Source organism: Narcine bancroftii, chromosome 8, assembly GCF_036971445.1.
Source record: "Narcine bancroftii isolate sNarBan1 chromosome 8, sNarBan1.hap1, whole genome shotgun sequence".
NCBI classification, from domain to species: domain Eukaryota; kingdom Metazoa; phylum Chordata; class Chondrichthyes; order Torpediniformes; family Narcinidae; genus Narcine; species Narcine bancroftii.
In genome coordinates, this window is record NC_091476.1 from 137,442,803 (window position 1) to 137,463,431 (window position 20,629).

Consider the following 20,629-nt stretch of genomic DNA (forward strand, 5'->3'; position numbering starts at 1 on the left):
TGAACTGTTTGTTGAATTCTTTGAGTATGAAATCAAAAATAAAATATTTTAAAAAACTGATCAGGTCAAACAGTGTCTGCGGTGATCCTTCGATAGAATTGAGAAAAGTGAAAAACTCTAATTTACAGAAGAGGAAAAAGTGGAGACTAACTTGGTAAAATGAATTTCTTAAAATTATGAATAAGGGTGTTGCACCAAGTTTTTTTTTGTGAGCAACATAAGATTCAGTTAATGCTACATATATGAATAGACCATCACCTGCTTCTCTGTACAAGCTATTATTTAATTCTGGTGTATTAATTTTGTTTTCTGTTATGTCGTTGTACCACAGGTTATGGAGACGGAAAGAATGATTTATTTGGTGACAGAATATGCAAGTGGTGGAGAGATATTTGGTGAGTGTATTTACTTTTGGTTTGTAATGGATGATAGTTTTAAAACATATATGATAGTGTTGTATATTTGTTAGTGCCAAGGATTTGCATCAAATCAGATGTGTTGAATTAAAAATGGTTGATCATTATATTGAGCTTTATGATGCATCTTTTCTAATTAATTGTTTATTATTGGCACATATCAGTTAAGTCTCTGCTTGCTCCCAGCAGAGCAATCCATCAGTTACATTTCCCTTGTGCATTTCTTTTCTCACATATCCAACAAGTCCCATTAGATTCTTTGACTACTTGAGTATAATAAGGAGTAATTTGCAGTAGTTGTTGCATTACAAGTTTCTTTCTTACCCATTTTATTGTAGGTATAAACATGTGTTTAGGGAATTGGAATATTAGCTAATCATCCTTATCAGGAAAGGATACTAATATGACTTTCTTGACATTAGATTTAAAAATGTATAAATTAAAGACACTGAGGGACGACATGCTTGAGTTATTTTGTTTTGACTGTGCCAGGTACTAAGGCATTAATATTTTTAATTCAATTTTTTGTATTTATGAATCTCTTGTATTCTGATTTAAAAAAAAAATAGTTGTCTCTGCAAGAGGCTAAATATGAAGATTGAAGAGAAATAATCTCCACTAGGAGCTATGGAAACAATGCTGGTGCTCTGGGATAGTGTTAGGTAAACTATTTGAAAAATTTAGTGTCGCAAAGGAGAAATATATCAATCTATCCTGAAGCTAGGTATCAGAAAATATTTTTAAATGTTGTGGAGAAATCACTTATTCTTGAGCTAGATCAGTGGTCCTCAACCTTTTTTCCCCTAGCCCCCATTTTAACTTTTCAAAAAAACGCACATCCCACCATTAGTGGAAAAAAAATATTCAAAAGAAGTTTTAATTAAATAATTTACTGCAAGTGTATTTCAATGTGATTAAACTCGGGAATACCCTGGAACACATATTTCATATTCAACTACTACTTCAATATATCAACCATCTCAAACACACATTCAACAATTGTCGTCACTTCAGTGGGAACCTTGATCTTGACGCTGGCTGCAGATTTATTTTATTCGAGGAACTAATTTTGTTAGTTTAAACCTTAAATCTCCATGTTTTGTAATTTCCAGTTGGTTTCTCTTAGCTTGTAGCAAATCACTAACAGCACTGAAGCCACATTCTACTTAATTAGATGATGGAAAATGTATCAATAGTTCTCTTGCTAAAGTAGTTGAGTTTGGGTATTTCTTTTCGATTTTGTTAGATAGTCACATCATTGTTCCTTTCATTTTGAACAGAGTTTTCATAGATTCATCATGTTGCAACTCGGATAACTTTCCTTGGAATTGCACTGGAACTTCAGATAAGTCCACGAGCATTGGCTGAGTTAACCAAAAGGGAAAATCCATTGCCTTTAAATCACAAAATATATCATTGAATTTGGTAACCAACATTTTCAAATTGTCAACAATGACGTTTGTAGCAGCATCAGTTACCTCACACTTATTCAACCAACAGAGTTGACTGAAATTTCTTGCAGAAATATTCCTTTGGCATAATTCTAGAAGTGTCATGAATCCAAATATCTTTGTTTTTGCATCAAAGAATGTCATATTTTCTACTTAAAGTTGATTGTTCTCTGTACTTAGTTTCTCAAAAATATCTGTCAAGTAACTCACATAAGCGGGGGGGCGTGGCAAGATGGCGTAGAGACTAGACGTGTAATCCCTGCCCTCTCTGGTCAGACTTTTAAGTGCCAGTTTTTTAACCCTTTATTTTTAATTTTAAATCTTTAATTTTCAGTTTGATATTTTGGTGAGCCATTATGGATGCTAATGCAAAAAAAAACTAAGCCTCAGTTACAAAAGAAAATACAGTTTCGAAGTACAGAAGAATTGGGGCCTAAACAACTTTGAACAGCCTCGGATCCATTTTCAGCGATCCCCAAGCTTCAACGATCGCTGGTGGGGACAAAAGTTAAGGTAACAGCTACTCACCAGTCTCAAGATGGCGCTGGTTCGACCCATTCTGCGGAGGAAGGAGTGCGCTCCCGAGAAATCTGGCACGAGCCTGGAGGCTTGTTACAACGAACACTCCCGTTGGAAGAGACGGGAGCGCGGAGGTAGAGGATTCTGACGGTAGACACACAGTCTACAGCGACTGTGGGCTTGGGTGGTGCCGTCAATTATGGAGAACTCTGTAAATTTTATTAAAAAATGGTCTGCGGGGGGACAGCAACGACGACCCCCTGAGGAAGTCGGGGGGTCGTTGTTGGGGGTCCAAACTCGCAGCAAAACGACTAGAATGCTGCCTTTTGAAGAACAACAAGAAGAGGACTTGCCTTACTCTGCACAGGAAATGGAAGAAGTGCTGGAAGAAAGTGAGATACAACTTATGAAATCGGATCCTACATTTCAAACTGCACCTCAGCCTGTTTCCATGATGTTTGAAGGTATTGCTTCTTATTTGGATGTTATTACTGGTCAATTGAACCAGCTGGTTCAAATGAATACTGATAAAATTTCAGACCTAACTGTGGTTAAGGCAGAAGTTAAAGAAAATCAGGAAAACTTTAAAAAATTTGAAGCTTCTTTTTTTGAATGTAAACAACAGGTACAATCCAATGCAGAAACAATAATAAAGGTGGAAAAATCAGTTAAAGATTTAGGAACCTGGGAAAAAGAGTTAACAAAAAAAATGGACTATTTGGAAAATCAAAGCAGAAGAAATAATGTGAAAATTGTGGGTTTGTCAGAAGGTATCGAAGGTCAAGATCCTGTAAAAATTTTTTAAAATTGGATTCCCTAGATGTTGGGGGGGGAGTCTTTTCCTGATGGATTGGTATTGGAAAGAGCACATAGAGCTTTAAAAGACCACCCATACCTGGTCAACCTCCAAGAGCTGTGTTAGTTCGTTGTTTGAATTGTTTGGACAGAGAGACAATTTTTAGACTCGCAGTTCAAAATGCAAGACAAAGACAAGCTCCAATGATGGTTCAGAATAGTAGAGTTTTCTTCTACTCTGATTTGAGTCCAGTTATCATCAGACTCCGACGTGAATTTAATCCAGTTAAAGATGTTTTATGGCATAAAGGTTACAAATTTGCTTTTCGTTATCCTGCTGTGTTGAAAGTGTTTTATGAAAACTATCAGTCTCAATTCTTTGAGAGTGAGCATGAAGCAATGGTTTTTGCTAATTCGTTTCCGGATGTCAGAGGACAAAGAAGTTCACCATTATCTCCTAAAAGAAAATCTGATGGACTTGGAAATGGGCAAAATGACAGAAGTGGAAAAAACAGGAATGGAAAGAGTTCATCTACTCTTGAAATGAGTTCACCATCTGGATTGGAATCTCAAGGCTGAAATTTTTTTTTGTAATATGTTAATATTTTTGATTGGCTGGCTGGGGAGGAGGGGATTGCACTAACTTCTTTGTTAGTCATCAGTCACTAGTGGGTAATCCACACCCAGTTTTTTTTTTAGGGAGTTACTACCTTTTGGTAGTTTTTTTTGTTGTTTTTCTTTTCTCTTATTAACGAATATTATTTTTATTTGGAGGGCCTATATATTTTAATTTGAGGGTCCTATATGAAAACATTTCTTTTTTTTTCCTTTGTTATTATTAATTTTGTGATTATTTTTGGTATTTAGCAATTGTATTATATATGTCGAATTTGAAATTTGCTACCTTTAATATTCAGGTATTAAACAACCCGATCAAGCGTAAGCGCGTTTTCTCTTACATTAAAAAGATGAAGATTGATATTGCTTTTTTACAGGAGACACATTTGAATGAAAAAAAAAGTATGAAGTTGGGACTGGGTTGGACATGTTTTTTCTTCTTCATTTAACTCCAAAGCTAAGGGAGTAGAAATTTTGATACATAAAAATTTATCTTTTGAATTACAATCAATGGAAATGAATGCAGGATGTATTCTTAAGTTGAATTGTATGATTTTTAATGATTTTTGGACTTTACTTAACATTTATCATCATCCGAATGTGGATGATGAAGCATTTATTTCGGATGCATTTCTGCTTCTGGGACAAGCTAATGAAAATGTTCTGGTTGGAGGAGATTTTAACTGTGTTTTGGAACCTTTATTAGATAAATCTCCAAAAAATGTTAAAAAATCTAAAATGGCAATTTAAATTCGAGCTTTGATGAAAGATTTTAATTTAGTGGACATTTGGCGACGTCTTAACCCAACAGAGAAGGATTTCACTTTTTATTCATTTAGACATGAATCTTTTTCCAGAATTGATTTTTTTTTAGTATCGGCACATTTACAGGGAAAAATACTGCAAGCAGAATATAAAAGTAGGGTAATTTCAGATCATTCTTTGTTGTATTTTAAAGTTCTGAAAAAGTTCGTGCAGCTTCTCGTTGGAGATTCAATACGGTTAAAAAAAAGCGGAATTTATTGAATTTTTTAAAAAACAAATTAATCTCTTTTTGGAAGAAAATGTTAACTCCGTTCAGAGTTAATTTATATTGTGGGAAGCTATGAAAGCTTACTTGAGAGGTCAAATAATTAGTTATACCTCTAAGGTTAAAAAGAATGATCTGACCGAGAGTCTTGAATTAGAAAAACAGATTGATGAATTAGAAAATGAATTTCAAAGAGATGTGACAGAAAATCAGAAGATAGAGTTGTCTAGTTTGAAATTGAAATACAATACGTTGCAATCTTATCAATTTGAATGCTTGATTAATAAATCTAAACACTTTTATGAATGGGGTGAGAAAGCGCATAAGGTACTTGCATGGCAGTTAAAGAATGAACAGGTATCAAGGGTTATTAATGCAGTCAGACGAAATTCGACTATTACTTATAAGCCTCGTGAGATTAATGATGAGTTTCATTCATTTTATAAGAAATTATATACTTCTGAGGAAAAACAGGAGAGCGGATCGATTGACTTTTTTTAAAATCGGTGTTGAAATTGCCGGTACTAGGGGAAGAAGACATATTGGAGCTGGAGGCTCCTTTTACTGATTTAGAAATTAAATCGGCTATGTTGGAAATGCCAAAAGGAAAATCACCTGGTGATGACGGGTTTTCGGTTGAATTTTATAAGGTATTTTATGATGATTTATCTGCAGTGTTTGGAGATGTGATACAACAGATTAATGAACATTATGATCTACCTGAATCATGCTCTAGTGCTTTAAATACTGTAATTCCTAAGAAGGATAGAGATCCGTTAAAGGTGTCTTCATATAGACTAATATCTTTGTTGAATGTAGACTGTAAAATAATAGCTAAAGTATTAGCGAATCGATTGGCTAAATTTTTACCTAAGTTGATGCATGTTGATCAAACAGGTTTCATAAAGAATAGATATGCTTCAGATAATATTCTTCGAATGACTAGTTTGATTAATAAATATCGACAGTGCCCTGACCATCCAAAGGTGAAATCTCTTGATGCAGAAAAGGCTTTTGATAGAGTTGAGTGGAACTTTTTATTTAAAGTCTTAGAGAAATTTAAGTTTGGTCTTCTTTTATTGGTTGGATTAAAGCTTTATACAATAAACCAAGAGCCAGGGTAATGACAAATGGTCAGATCTCGGAACCTTTTAAATTAACTCGTTCAACTCGACAAGGTTGTCCTTTGTATCCAGCTTTGTTTGTGTTAGTAATTGAACCTTTAGCACAGTTGATACGACAAAATACACAGATACAAGGTATGAGAGTTTTAGATGAGGAGTATAAAATTAATTTATTTGCTGATGATGTATTGGTGTATTTAACAAACTCAGCTCAGTCACTTTTACACTTGAAGGAATATTTAACACAATATGGATCTTTGTCTGGATATAAAGTTAACTGGGAAAAAAGTGAAATTTTACCGATATGTAAAGGAGATTATTTAGTTTATAAGAATATTATTACTTGAAGTGGACTGATCGAATTAAATATTTGGGTATCAATGTGGATGTTGATTATCAATCTTTATATAAATTAAATTATGTACCATTAATGAAAAAGATCAAAGCTGATTTGATTAAGTGGTAGGATCTTCCCATAAATTTAATTGGAAGAATAAATACAATTAAAATGAATATCTTTCCAATTATACAATATTTGTTTCAGTCAATTCCGTGTTTACTTTTTTTTGAAACTTTATTTAAAGATTTTATCACATGAATAAAACAAAAAAATTACATTTAAAGAAAAATAAAAATAAAGTAATTATTACAACACAGCATTAATAACCTAACTTAAATCAGAATTCCGTGTTTACTTAATAAGAATTTTTTTCGAGATTTAAATAAAATAGTTAGGGAATTTTTATGGAAGGGTAAATTTCTGAGAGTAGCTTTGAATAAGCTAACCTGGAAATATGCATTAGGTGGATTATGTTTACCACATTTTCAAAATTATTATGAGGCAGCTCAATTTAAATTTATTAGTTCAGTAATGGATTTGGAACGGCCCCCTAGTTGGGCTAAAATTGAGATGGCGAATATTTCTGAATTTGAAATACATCAATTTTTGTTTCGGTGGAATTTAAATTTATTACAATAATATAATATGCCTATACTAAAACATTTAATGAAGTTATGGATGAGGAAAAATAGAACGATAGGTTCTAAGGGTAAATTATTGACTTTAACACCGTTATATAATAACCAACTTATTCCTTTTTCAATGTGTAATCAATGTTTATTACATTGGAAATCTAAAGGTATAAAAAACTTGGGGGATTGTTTTAAAGAAGGTCCATTTTTATCCTTTAATCAAATGAGGGAAGATTTTGGTATTAATGAGAATTCTTTATTCTTTTATTATCAACTTTGATCCTTAGTAAAACAAATATTTGGTAGAGATATGATTTTACCTAAATTGACTAAATTTGAATCTTTTCTTGTGATTGCACCAAAGAAGGGATATATTTCATTGATGTACCAAATATTACAGGAAAGTATGGCAAAAAAAGGGATGGGATAGATCTAAGATTAAATGGGAAAAGGATATTAACCTTACTTTTTCCGAGGATGACTGGTTAGATATTTGTCATGATAGTGTTACTAGATTGATAAATGTTCATTATGCAATAGTTAATTATAATTCTTTACATCAATTGTATTTAACACCTGAAAAGTTTTTAAAAAATATGGTTTTAGTGAATCAGACTCTTGTTTTAGATGTGGAAATTTGGTTGGAACTTTTTTTCATGCTGTTTGGTTATATACAATCTTTCTGAAAAGCAATTCAATTGTTTTTGGAACATTTATATAAGATCAAAATACTTCTGGACCCAACAATATTTTTGTTGGGTGAGTTGAAGCCTTTGAAAGATTTGGGATTAGACAAATTTCAGATTGCTTTTGTATATTTAGCTCTCTTCTTTGGCTTGGCTTCTCGGACAAAGATCTATAGAGGGGTATGTCCATGTCTGCTGCAGGCTCGTTGGTGACTGACAAGTCCGATGCGGGACAGGCAGGCACAGTTGCAGCGGTTGCAAGGGAAAATTGGTTGGTTGGGGTTGGATGTTGGGTTTTTCCTCCTTTGTCTTTTGTCAGTGAGGTGGGCTCTGCAGTCTCCTTCAAAGGAGGTTGCTGCCCGCCGAACTGTGAGGCGCCAAGATGCACGGTTGGAGGCGATATCAGCCCACTGGCGGTGGTCAATGTGGCAGGCACCAAGAGATTTCTTTAAGCAGTCCTTGTACCTCTTCTTTGGTGCACCTCTGTCTTGGTGGCCAGTGGAGAGCTCACCATATAATACGATTTAGCTCTATCTGTAGCAAAAAAATATATAGCAAGTACATGGAAAAATGCTAATGTGATTGATATTAATAGATGGCATAATGAGATGAAAACTTGTTTGGAAATGGAAAAAATCACGTATATTTTACATGATAATTATTCTTTTTTTCTTAATAAGTAATAAATGGTCTTTATATTCAGAATATTTACATTTAGATTTACCTTGATTAGATTTTAGTAAATATATTTTAGTTTTTTTAAATTTGGCTCTCCTAAAGAGAACTGGTTTCTTTTTCTTTTTTATATACATTTTTTTTTATCGTTCATAAGTTTACTGTATGTAATAACCTTGTTGAATGAATAAATAAAGTTATTTAAAAAAAAAAGTAACTCACATAAGCTTTGCCATCTGTTGTTAGCAAGAGCTTCATTTCAAGTTTTCCCTTCAAAAACTCACTGAGGAGATCAAACAATTCCATAAACCTTTTGAAGCAGTTTCCCTTTAACAACCACAGTATTTCAGTGTGAAGCAATAATATCACATGTTCTGCATTTTTATCAACACAAAACTGCTAAAGCCGATGTTCACAATGACATTAACTTTGATGGTATTGATACACGATCACAGAATGTAGTGTCTCGTGTAGAACAGGGGAAACTTTCTTGGCAACTAAGTTTTCACGGTGGATTTGGATTTTCATCCTTTGTCAATTTTAAATATGCTGTTTTTTTAAACCATCATAGCAAGTGCACCATCTGCAGCACAAGATACCATGTTTCCTTTTGGTATTTCATTTTCATCCAAATAATTTTTGAGCTTGCTGTAGATAACAACTGGAGTAGTGATTGTTTCTAATGATTCACAAAATATCTCTTCTTGAAACACTTCCTGATCAATATATCTCACTTATGCCGATAACAGAGCCTCACTGTCCCGTACGGTAGATTCATTCAGTTGTATTGAGAACTTTCGTGATTTCAACTTCTCACTCAGCTGTTTTTCAACATCTTGACCCATGTTTTCTATTCTGTAACAGTACTATTACTCAATGGCATTGCTCAGATATCTTTGTCATTCTTTTGTGGAACTATTTTGAGAAACAATGATATTGCAGATTTAATCAGTTCCTCCCTAATCGTATGATTCTTTCCATGTTTTACTATAAGCAGAGAAATTTCATAGCTAGCTTCAAGGGTACGATTCAGGGCTGTAGTTTGCACAGCGAATAATGAAATGATTTAAAAAAAAATCTATTTTAAAACTTATCTTTCATTGATTTAAAGTATTCCAATTTTGAATTGAATAGGCAAAAAGGTGCATGTTCATCATGTACAGCAGATATAAACCCAAACTTCAAGAACTCCACTGAGTATTGACGAATCTTTTGCTTGCTTCGTCTGCTCATTTTGAATTATCAACAGTGCAAGCTCCCTGAAACAGATTAATCAATATTTATTATGTCTTAAAATTGAAAAATATAATAAAAGTAATGATCAAATCAAAAGAAGAATACTGACCCAAAAAAAAAGAAAAAAAAAACCACTATCAGGGTTTCTGACATTTTTTCTCACAGAAAGTGCATCAGAACTGCACTAGCCTTGTGCTTTACTTTCTGGGGTCCCTTTTTTTTTTAACCGATTTTGGCATCCTCTCAGGCTGGCACCTGGAACAGACTCCCCCCACCCCCCATATCAATATGTTAGTACACAAAGATACATACAGGTACAGGTCTCACTCATTACTGGACTGGAAAAATAAATTGAGACAATTTAGAATTCTCGTCACCAATGAGATAATTTGGAATGGATGACAATAAGCCGGTCAGAAAAAAATATAATTAGAACTTTAACCAAAGATAACAACAGTTCAAATAAGAGAAACAACGGAGAAACATTGGAAGAGCAAAAAGATGTTATGAAAATAAAAAGGTACAAAGTGATTTTACTTGGAAGTTACCACAGTTGTGTTGTACTGACAGTGTGCCCAAGTCACATCTTTCACACCAACATAAGAGATTATTTTTTCAAACCAACTTTTTAATTATTTCCCAAAATATTCCTACATCCCACTAAAATATTTTAAGCCCCACGCCCCACCAAAATATTCCCTTGCCCCAACGGTGGGGTGTATGCTGCACCTTAAGAATGTATGAGCTAAATTATCGATCAGGATAATAATTTTTTTGTGAGAATTTCTTCATTTTTTTTTTAGAGATTAAGGAAGTAAAGGTAAAGAAGAATAAGGTACCTAAGGAATTATGTCTGTTTGGCTCTGGAAAAAATGATGTGAAACAGTTTCTATTTTTTTTAATAAATGTCTTTTATGATTTAATTAAGAAGAAATTATTTCAGAAAAATGAATCTTACAAGTCAGGATGACAGCAATGTACTTTATTTCATAACATTCATATACTCAATAAATTGATGATTCTTCTCCATCAGTTCAATAGACGAGCAGGATGCTCTTTTACTTTCAAAATCAGTTGAATTTTTGAGCATGTAAATATTCTATTGTTCTCAGATGTTTGCTTCTAATTGCATTTTTGACCAAAAGCAGCTGTCATCATTGAAAATAATACATCAAATTTTGTGTGAATGTATTCCTTACATTTGAGAGATGTCAAATAGCTGCATTTCAAAGTTCTTTATTTTGGTTCATCTTCTTTCTACTTATAAAATGCTTTGGAAGTCCACATCAGAAGGAATGGCTTCACACTTGCTGAAATTCAGAGATCAGACAGAACTTTTCAGAATCACTTACTATTCCCTCTTGTAAATAAGGGCTTGCTTCGTTGTACAGCTAGGAATGACCGTTGATAGAGAAATCATCCGAAAGTTAGTTATTTTCAACAAAAAGTCTTGAGAACTAAACTTCAATCTACAAAAGGATTGTTCACTGCAGTTGTGCAAATTTTTAACGAACTTTGAAATTTGAGTATTAAGGGTTTGTATTTTTAATTATTTCACTCACAGAAAATTAAAATAGATATCAGATAAATGACAAATATTCCTTCATTTCTTGCTGTGCTACCTTTTTTTGGAATAAGACCCTCATGGATCAAGAATTATTCTGTGCAGTTATTTTGTGCTGTGAATTGTTTCCTTTGAGCTGGAAGCTTGCACAATGGATAAACCATGCCATTTAGATCAGTAAACAAAGCAGGTCTTTATGATTGTGAATAGGATATTACCAAATCTCATATACTATGCATTCTATCCTTCACATTAGGCATTGTGCTATTCAACAGAATTATCGTTCTGGTTGGCTTGAAGGAGTTTCAGTGACTATTTTAGCATTCTACTCTACAATCTTTTGATTCTTCTGAGTTATTGCTTCTTGTGCATACACCAGAATTATCTTGGAAAAAAAATATAATTTTAACTTAATTTTTCTCTTTGAGATTAACAGTGAAGAGGAAACTGCATTTTTGCCAGTTATTGTTGACCTTCATTGTGGTTCCCTGGTTTTCCTACTGGGGCTCTTAATGAAGCTCTCATTCATCTGGGCTGGGTACATGCCTGACCTTTCAATGAAATCTAATGGGATATATGTTTAACTTCTGCTGAAAGCACTGAATATGTACTATATTAACGTATAGAAGGTAAATTTAGTTTCTTAATTTGGTTCCATTGAGCTCAAGAGGAGTATAAAATAAATTTTCTTCAATATTAAGTACTTTGTGCTGTGATATAGGACAGATTTCTATCTCAATATATATTGTCTTATTGATTTTCTTTTGGTAAAAATAGTAGTCTACTGGCCTTTCAAAGCTAGGAACATTTGACTGCTTTATTCAATTGAAGGTCTGCATGTGGCTAATGTCTAGTTTGTAACAGCCACATGCAGCACTTGATAATTGCCAGTGAGGCTGCAGATGTTCAACTGAGTTTGACCTGCTGAGCCCCGGGAGAACATTGCGCTGTTTTTTGATCATTTGTGCTCAGGGTAGGCCATGTGAACAACTCTGTCGTGAAGTGATGATGCACAATGCTTGGTCTTTCTGGTGACTAACAACTTTAGGGACATTTCTTCATTGTTACCTTCCATTTATTCTCACTTCAAACCATGACATAACAGAGAAATGACACTCTCCCATGCTAATCACATGGAATGTAGGGTATGCCTTGATCCTCTCCCCAATTTAAAGACCAAGCTTTTCCAACATTCTTTCCCACCTATCCTTCAGATTTCTAAGTTGAGCCATAGACCTCTGTATCTTCCCAAGGTCTCACTAACTCAGCTGCTGCTTGTCACTCCACAATCCAAGTGTCAAAGAAAAATCTTAGTCGAGTCTCTAACGCTGAAAAGAATGTCACCTATCTTTTCACAGGACGGGTCTGATGGACCTAGCAACTGGAGCAATGAAACCTAAAGAGTAATCAAATTATTGAAGGGAAATTCTTTAACCAGCGGGATATACTGAGCATCTACTCTGTTATCTTATTGTTGAGAGGATAGTTACACAGGAAATAGGGGATCTATTTGAATCGTGAAGTTGGTGACTACCGCGTAAGTATATGGACTTTCCATACCATTCAGTGCATTTCAAAGGCAGGTTTTGTGTTGAAAATTAGCATCAGATGTGAACAATTTCAACAGCAACGTTGGCATATTTTGTATTTAAACAGTCATCTGATCCTCTCCTAATGTTACTATGGCCTATCAGTATCAGGTTTATTCTCACGAGCATGTGTCATTAAATTTGTTGTTTTGTGGCAACAGAATTGTGCAAAATTGCAATAAATTATAATTCCTAAATACAAAAAAAAGGAAAAATGAGGTAGTGTCTGTAGGTTCATTGTCCATTCAGAAATCTAATGGCAGAGGTGAAGAAGCTGTTTTCCTAAATTGGAATGCTTGTCTTCAGGCTCCTGTACCTCCTTCCTGATGGTAGCAGTGAGAAAAGGCATGGCCTGGGTGGTGAGGGTCCCTGATAGAATCTGCTTTCTAGAGACACTACCTCTTACAGATGTTCTTAATGGAGTGAAGACTAATGCCCATGATGGTGCTGGCTGAGTTCAGAACCCTCTGTAGCCTCCTGTTTTGTGAATTGGCAGCTCCATAACCAGACCAGTTAGAATGCTCTCCACAGTGCAACTGTAGAAATTTACAAGTCTTTGGTGATGTTGTTGCCAATCCACACTGACTGTGGTCTTCAGTTGAGGAGGTCGAGGATACATTGGCAGTGTGAGGTGCAGAGGCCCAGGTTTCAAAGCTTACTGATTAGTACTGAGGGAATGATGATGTTGAAAGTTGAGCTGCAATCGATGAAAAGCAGCCGGATGTAGGTTTTGCTGTTGTCCTGGTGATCCAGGGCTAAGTGGAGAGCAAGTGAGATTGTATCTGGTGTGGAATGATTCTGCCAATAGGCCAAATTGCAGTGCATCAAGATCTTTGCTTAGATATGAGTTAATTCTGGCCATGACATACCTCTCAAAGTATTTCATTACAGTAGATGTGATCTCACATAAATAACACTGAGCACTACAGCTTGCAACTAGTTTGACAGCAAAATCTGGGTTATTAAGAAGATCTGCTCTATACAATTGAAATTTTGTCATAGTGACATGAATTTTGCCTGGCAAAATCTTTTTAAAAATAAAGTTAGGTATTTTAAAAGTGGGTAACTTTAAGGATTTTTTGAGAATGCTATTTTTGAGGAAAAATATTTGTTACTACCAAAATATTAAAACATCTTTTAATAATGTAGCACATATCAACAATGATGAAGTATTTTCAAAGGCTGGTGTTGAAGCATGTCTGAGTGGTGGTATGGATACATTCTAGTTCGCCTTTCGTAGTGTAACAATATTAATATTTGGGGAGAATTTATAAGATTTAGAGTAGGTCACATACATACACACATTTTAAAACAGATCTTATTTGAAAGTCTGAAGAATTCACATTGCAAGATCTCTGGAGAAATGTAAGCACCTTTCACAAGTAGGTGTTAATTAAACTGACCTCGTAAAATGCTTGACCATTGTCTTGCTGGAGTCATGCTGTCTATCAGTACCCTTTCTGCAAAGTGCTCACAGAAAGGTCAATTCTGGATTGTTTACTTAAGATAACAACTTGAGAAGAAGAAAGAACTCCTGGTGTTTGCTGGAGAAGGTGGGGGTTTTGCAAGACATGAGTCACATGCTCTCTTTGGCATTTCAGTTGGAAAAGTTAGAGAGTTGAATTAACAGCTCAGTCAGTCAATGAGTGTGTGGGACACTGACAAGTAACTGAAAAGTGCAATCCAGGGAAAACTGTTTGAAACTGATGAAAGCAAGTTCCAGTGCAGTAGATGGCTGGAAGTGCTATCTGTCTGATGTTTCTCTTGAAATAGAGGAAGGAATGGAACTCTGTAGTAGCTTGAAGAAAGAGGTTACCATCTAGAAGACCCTGATGGGGCAAGTTTCATCAGTGAGACCCTGAGGTGACTAGTGATGGTATCTCAGTTGTGGAAATCCTGGAGCAACAAATATCTCTCTCTGGAAACCCTACAAGAACCTTCCTGAGCGGTAAACATTTATCTTTCAAGCACCAAGCCTGGTGAACTTTATACATGTTAAATTCTGTGCACAGTATGGTGATTGCCTACAAGGAACAAGGAGAAGTGAGATTGAACTGTGAATCAAAGAACTTTTCTTGAATTTACACACACATTACATACACGTGCACTTCGAATTAGAAGGGGGTAATTTGGGTTAGTATAGAGTATAGTATAAGAATAGAGTTAAGTTAAAGTTTTATTCTAATTTCATGTTTGAAGTTGATTAAAAATAAGTTTTGTCTTGAAAGCCATTTGTTTTGGTGAATGTCTATTGCTGCTGGGTTTTGGGGTCCTTTGGGCTCATAACAGTAGGAACAGGTCTATGGCAGATGCCATCTCACTGGCTCTACACAAAGTCCTGGAACACAGTCAGTAAAGCTGCATACATCAGGATGCTCTTTATCGACTATAGTTCGTCATTTAACACCATCATCCCCTCAAAACTGATCAGCAAACTCCAAGAACTGGGAATTAACACCCCACTGTATGATTGGATCATGGATTTCCTCACCTCCAGACCACAATCAGTGAAGATTGGTAATAACATCTTCTTCACAATCTCCATTAGTACTGGAGAACCACAAAGAAAGGGCTGTATAACAGAGCACTCAAGGAGGGGGTTTCTCTGCTGCACGGAATTCTGGGAGGGCAGGTCCACCATCACTCTTCTTCATAAATTTTGTACTGTTGGTGCTAGGACTTTCCTATGGTCTTTACAAATTGTGCAGCTATGTGTTTTATACCATTTTCCCACGGTCTTTTACAAATTTATAAACGTTTATATAGGTCGGTAAAGTTTATACCTTTTTAATCTTTTGTTTCCTTCACTTTCCTGCACTCACGCAAAATTGTCATCAATGTGTCACTATTTTGTCCCTGGATAGTCCATGTCCCTTTCACACTGAGCTAATTGGCACCCAGGCGTCAGTTGATGCCAGGGATCATACCCGGTGTGATTTGATGCCTGAGTGCTGTATAAAGAGCTTTCACACTGGACCCTTAACCATTTGATTGGCTGTCAATTACTAGGACAAGAAGCCAATGTGAAAGTAGCTAGAACCTCATTTAAGGACTCTTACTTGTGCGCTTCATTAATTTTCTTTTTTATTTTCTCTGGATTGCACAGTCAGTTTTTTTTTAACATTCATTATCTGTTTACTGTTCTTTGTTTATATGTTTACAGTGTGTACAGTTTTTTTCACTACCAATTAGTCATAATTCTTGAGGGCTAGCACGAAAATGAATCTTATGTGATGTCATTTATGTTCTCTGACAATAAATTTGAAACCTAATAATTTATCAAATTCTGATATCTGTGGTGTAGTATTTTTTGACCCTCCTAATAATTTTGTTTGGAAGGATCAACTGTATTAAAATGAACGTGTTGCTTAGAGTACAATCTTTTTTTCAAAGTTTGCCTGTTCCTATACCTCAGAGATTCTTTCAAAACCATAATAAATTCATCAGGAAGTTTCTATGGAAAAGTAATCCTTCCAGAGTCTCTATTGATAAATTAGCTTGGAATTATGAATTGGGAGGATTAACGCTCCAGGATTTCAAAAAATATTTTTGGGCAATCCATTTGAAGTTTGTCATCTCCCTCTTTGACAGAGGAGACAAATTTTCATGGGAAAATTGGAGTTGCATAATGTTGGTGAGAGGATACCAGAAAACCTTATATATAAATTAAATTTTAAATTATTATTTGTCTCTAAAGAAGACCCCCTATTAAAGTATATAATTGCAATATGGAATAAAATTAATGGATAAAATGGGGTCAAGTGTCCTTCCCCTGGCTCAAATATGTTAATTCCATTAAGGATTGATAATATAATCCTGGATGTTTGGTCCCAGAGAGAGATCAAATGTATTGAGGATTGTTATGAGCAGGGACAATTTATGACATTTGAGCAAATTAGGAATAAATATGGAGTTTTAAATACATCTTTTTTCTGCTATCTTCAGTTAGGATCTTATTTAAGGGACAAATTAGGTCCAGCGCTAACCTTACCACAGTGTAGTGAAAGAGTAGTGCAAAAATTTTTATTTCAGAACTGTATTCCAAATTTCATGTAGGAACCCCTAAACAAGGGCTTGATAAATCAAGAAAAAGGTGGGAATCAAATTTGGGTATAGAAATTGATCAATTTTGCTGGTCTGACTTATGTTTGGTCAGCATGATGAACACGATTAATATAAGGTATTGGCTGGTGCAATATAACTTGTGTAACAAAAGTCATAAATTAAAATTGGAAATATCAGACCAATATTTTTGATGTGGTCAAGAAAGAGGTAGTTTGCATTCAATCTGGTCATGTCCTAAAGTGAGGCCTTTCTGGGAAGATTTGGGTAATCTCCTGGAAAAAAATACTAGAATTTGATACCCTCCAGGTACCTGAATTATTTTTATTGGGGAATTTAGAAGACGTAAGATCTAAAATGAGGCTGTCAAAATATCAATTAAAATTCATTAAGCTTCCTTTAGCAGTGGCCAGGAAATGCATAGCAGTTACTTGGAACTCTGATTTCCAACTAGGTTTAGCCCGCTGGAAAATAGAAATACATAATTGTGTTCCCCTGGCGAAGATAACTTGTAACCTCTGAAACAGGTATGATGTATATGGAATTCATACCTAAGGTACATTGGAGTAAATCTTTATCGATTTACCCCCCCCCCCCCCCCCCGCCCCACTCCTGTCTCTCACAGCGCCCAGGACCCTAGATAAGTCATGTTATTTGTCCCTTGATGGGAATGAGGTTTATCCAAGGTGAAGCCGATCTTTTCTTTTTCTTATTCTTTTTTCTTACTTTTACTTCTTGTTTCTTTGGGGGGTGGGAGGTGGGTAGGAGTGTTCCTCTTATTTTATTCTTCTTTCTCTATTATCTTTCTGTTTTCTTTTCACCATTTGGTTCAACAAAGACATTGAATTTGCATCTTTGTAGTATTATTGTAATTTTTCTTTCTTGATAACAATTGAATCACACGTTGACTTTTTTTCTCACTTTCTTTAATATCGACATGCAGATTGATTTTTGTAGTATTTTGTTAATATTATGGATATTGATGTTTTACTTTTTGATTATTCTTTGTTTTGACTGCATGTTGATTGAAAATTCTCAAAGTGAAATATTCAAAAAGAAATTCTGTGCTGTAGTATTTTTCCTTCTATTTTACTCAGACTAAACTAATTCTCCATAGGAAGCTATTGATATCAGATCAATGTGCAAATAACAAATTTTATTTTTTTTCCCTCTGTGATGCCATCAAGTAGTATTTGGGTACAATATTTAAAACGTTAAAGATGTTGAAAATGTTAAACAATTTGGTGACTCGGAATATTTCTAAAATAAAGTTATATCAATTCTTGACTATGTATAACAATGTTGACTTCAACCAAAAATGCTTCGAAACAGACTTTGATAATGTATGTTTTTGGTGTTATTTAAAGCTGTTTTGCCTGAGGAAATCCTAAGCGACTGAGTCCACAGCTGGAGTGCCTCCTTAAACAGTATGTGAGGTCTTCCCTTGCACCCCACAAACCTGTCTCCCTAGCTTACTCCCGACCATTACCCAACATAACTGACTATGAACCCTTTCTTTATCTCCGACAGGTTAATTGCAACAATTTGGGCCTTGTGATACAGCATATTTTGGCATTTACTGGTACATTATTCAGTGTAGCCTATCTCAGAGAAACAGCCATTTGTCCCAACTAGTTCTTGTGAGAAATTATGCTCCTCTTTTTAAAAAAAACTGTTTTCTTCAGGTAAATTTATCAATATTACCTTTCTTCCTCATATGGCTGTCCAGCTTCTCCCTGAAATTCTATTCTACTTGCTTTAACCACTCCCTGTAGATTTTATGTGCTTATATTTCTTCAGTGGTCTTCTTTAAATGTTTTGACTGCCTCATATTGATGGTTAATCTCATCCCAATAGAGAAAACATTTTCTCTGTACCACTCTGTGAAAATCTTGCATAATTGTAAAGACTTTAGCCTTAGTTTCACAAGAGTAAAATGACGATTTAATTTATTCTGTCCTGATGTATATTCCCTTGGATGTTTTGGTATCAATAATGCAAATCCTGTGTGCACTTTCTTTAATACTTACATATGCATAAGATGCCAACAGCAAATTTTTATGGTGTTAGAATAACTGGTTTATGGTTGTAAATGCCACCCAGTAAGTTTGAGGCATTCCATGAGACAAAATGATTCGAGAGAATATATTTCGGCTATTCCCCAGTTTTAATCATTGATTTCTTATTTATTCAGAAAACAAGAGTGAAAGAGTTTAAACAGTACATTTCATACATTGTATATTGAAATACTCTAAGCACATGTCGGCCTCTTTGACACTGGCACAGTATTTTTATTTGGCTCAAAGCTTTTACTTTATTCTTAAATAAGTAGCTCCTTGTCCTGAGTTTTGTTAAAAAATAAATAATAAAGGCATAGAAAAAAGATGGAAACCAGCATAGCCATGTTTACAGAACAGCACGTGTCACATTCCTTTAGCTCTGCTTAACTGAATGCTATACAAAGGCCCATCTATAATAGCACACGCACGGCACTTTGGCATAGACTGAGCAAATTCCACGGTCACATGAAGGAGAATGCAGAGTTTTCTGTATTCAGTCTATCATAGTTGCATTAAACATAGAAAATCTCAATATTTCCTATCAGGGATTGAAATTTGCCTTTTGGCATCTGTGCTAAATAGACATTGTAATATCAGTCATTTAATATTTGGTTGAAGTGTATTGAATGGGATTGTATATTGGGGTCGAATGCTCATGAGCAGCACAGAGAATACACCCATTTAGCACTAACAAGCAAAAACTAATTTTTGTCTGTTATAGAAGTGTTATAGAATAGGATGTGACACAGGTTCCTAAGTTTGAATTACAGTTATTGGGTGAATTGTACAATGTACATTTATCTGGATTTCCAAACTTAATGCATGCTATTAATGTAGTTTTTGTGGGTATGTCAATAACAAAAAGAAAAAAAAATGCTGTAGGGAAATGCATGCTTGTGTAAATTGAAATATTACATAAATTGACAAAGGTCTGTTGTGTGCCTTTTTGTTTGTCACTTATTAAGGAGTAACATGAAAGAGTAATTTTGCAAATATTTTTCTAATGTAGGCCTGCATTAATAAAGATGGCACATAGAAACTTGTCACAACGTGGATTGCCCATTAAAATAGGGGATCATGAATTATATTTGCACCACTTTAAAAAAAAATTGTATTTGAAGTCTTCCATTCACTCTCTCTGAATGAAAAAAATGTTCCCAGACCATGGCTTACAATTTTATTTTTGGTTGACTGCAACAGTTATCATGTGTAAATAGAACAATTTGTACATTTGGGAAATATTTTGGAACATGAATACCGTTTAGCCTTGTGGGGAAAGAAGAAAGTAGAATGAGATGTTCCCGACTTATCAGCTTTTGGTTATGTATTTTAAAAGTATTTGTGTTTATTTTTCTAAACTAACAAAATAAGATTTCCTTCCAAAGCTGGTGTCCATATTACATAGTTCTTATTTAAGGGATTTATAGAGATGTTTGGAGTGGATCAAAGTACTTTTAATATCAAAGAGTGATTTTTAAAAAATTGCTTGCTCAACAGAGATCAGTATGCACACCTGTACTCTTCTTTTAGAATTTCTAGTGAACCATAATTGATATATTAGAATGGATCAGCAACTTGGCATCAAAATTACTGGAGGTGGGTTTTTTGGGTTTTGTATGATGACTTGGGAACTTGCAAGGTCTTGGTGGTTGTGGGGATAAGGAGCAGGTCCCAATATTGGTTGGTAGGGGTTGGGGGATGGTGGATCAGAATTTGGAGAGCCATATTTGATTTTGATGGTACTGATGTAGATGGTGCTGAGGTTATATGGATATGGATCAAGCAGCACATAATAACACAGGAATTAAGAATTTTGAGCAAAAGGCCATTTA

At 34.7% G+C, this 20,629-nt stretch overlaps 1 protein-coding gene across 8 annotated transcripts in view; it reads left to right on the top strand.

Annotated features, from left to right (window-relative positions):
• sik3 (SIK family kinase 3) overlaps positions 1-20,629 on the top strand; it is a 249,474-nt gene that overhangs the window by 136,303 nt on the left and 92,542 nt on the right. For 7 of the 8 annotated variants that reach the window (XM_069894969.1, XM_069894971.1, XM_069894972.1 and 4 more), the window contains one exon: positions 332-395. In XM_069894969.1, the coding sequence (XP_069751070.1) occupies positions 332-395 (64 nt within the window). Of the gene's footprint in view, positions 1-331; positions 396-14,522; positions 14,624-20,629 lie in introns of those variants that run through there. The other variant, XM_069894977.1, reaches the window with a different exon arrangement.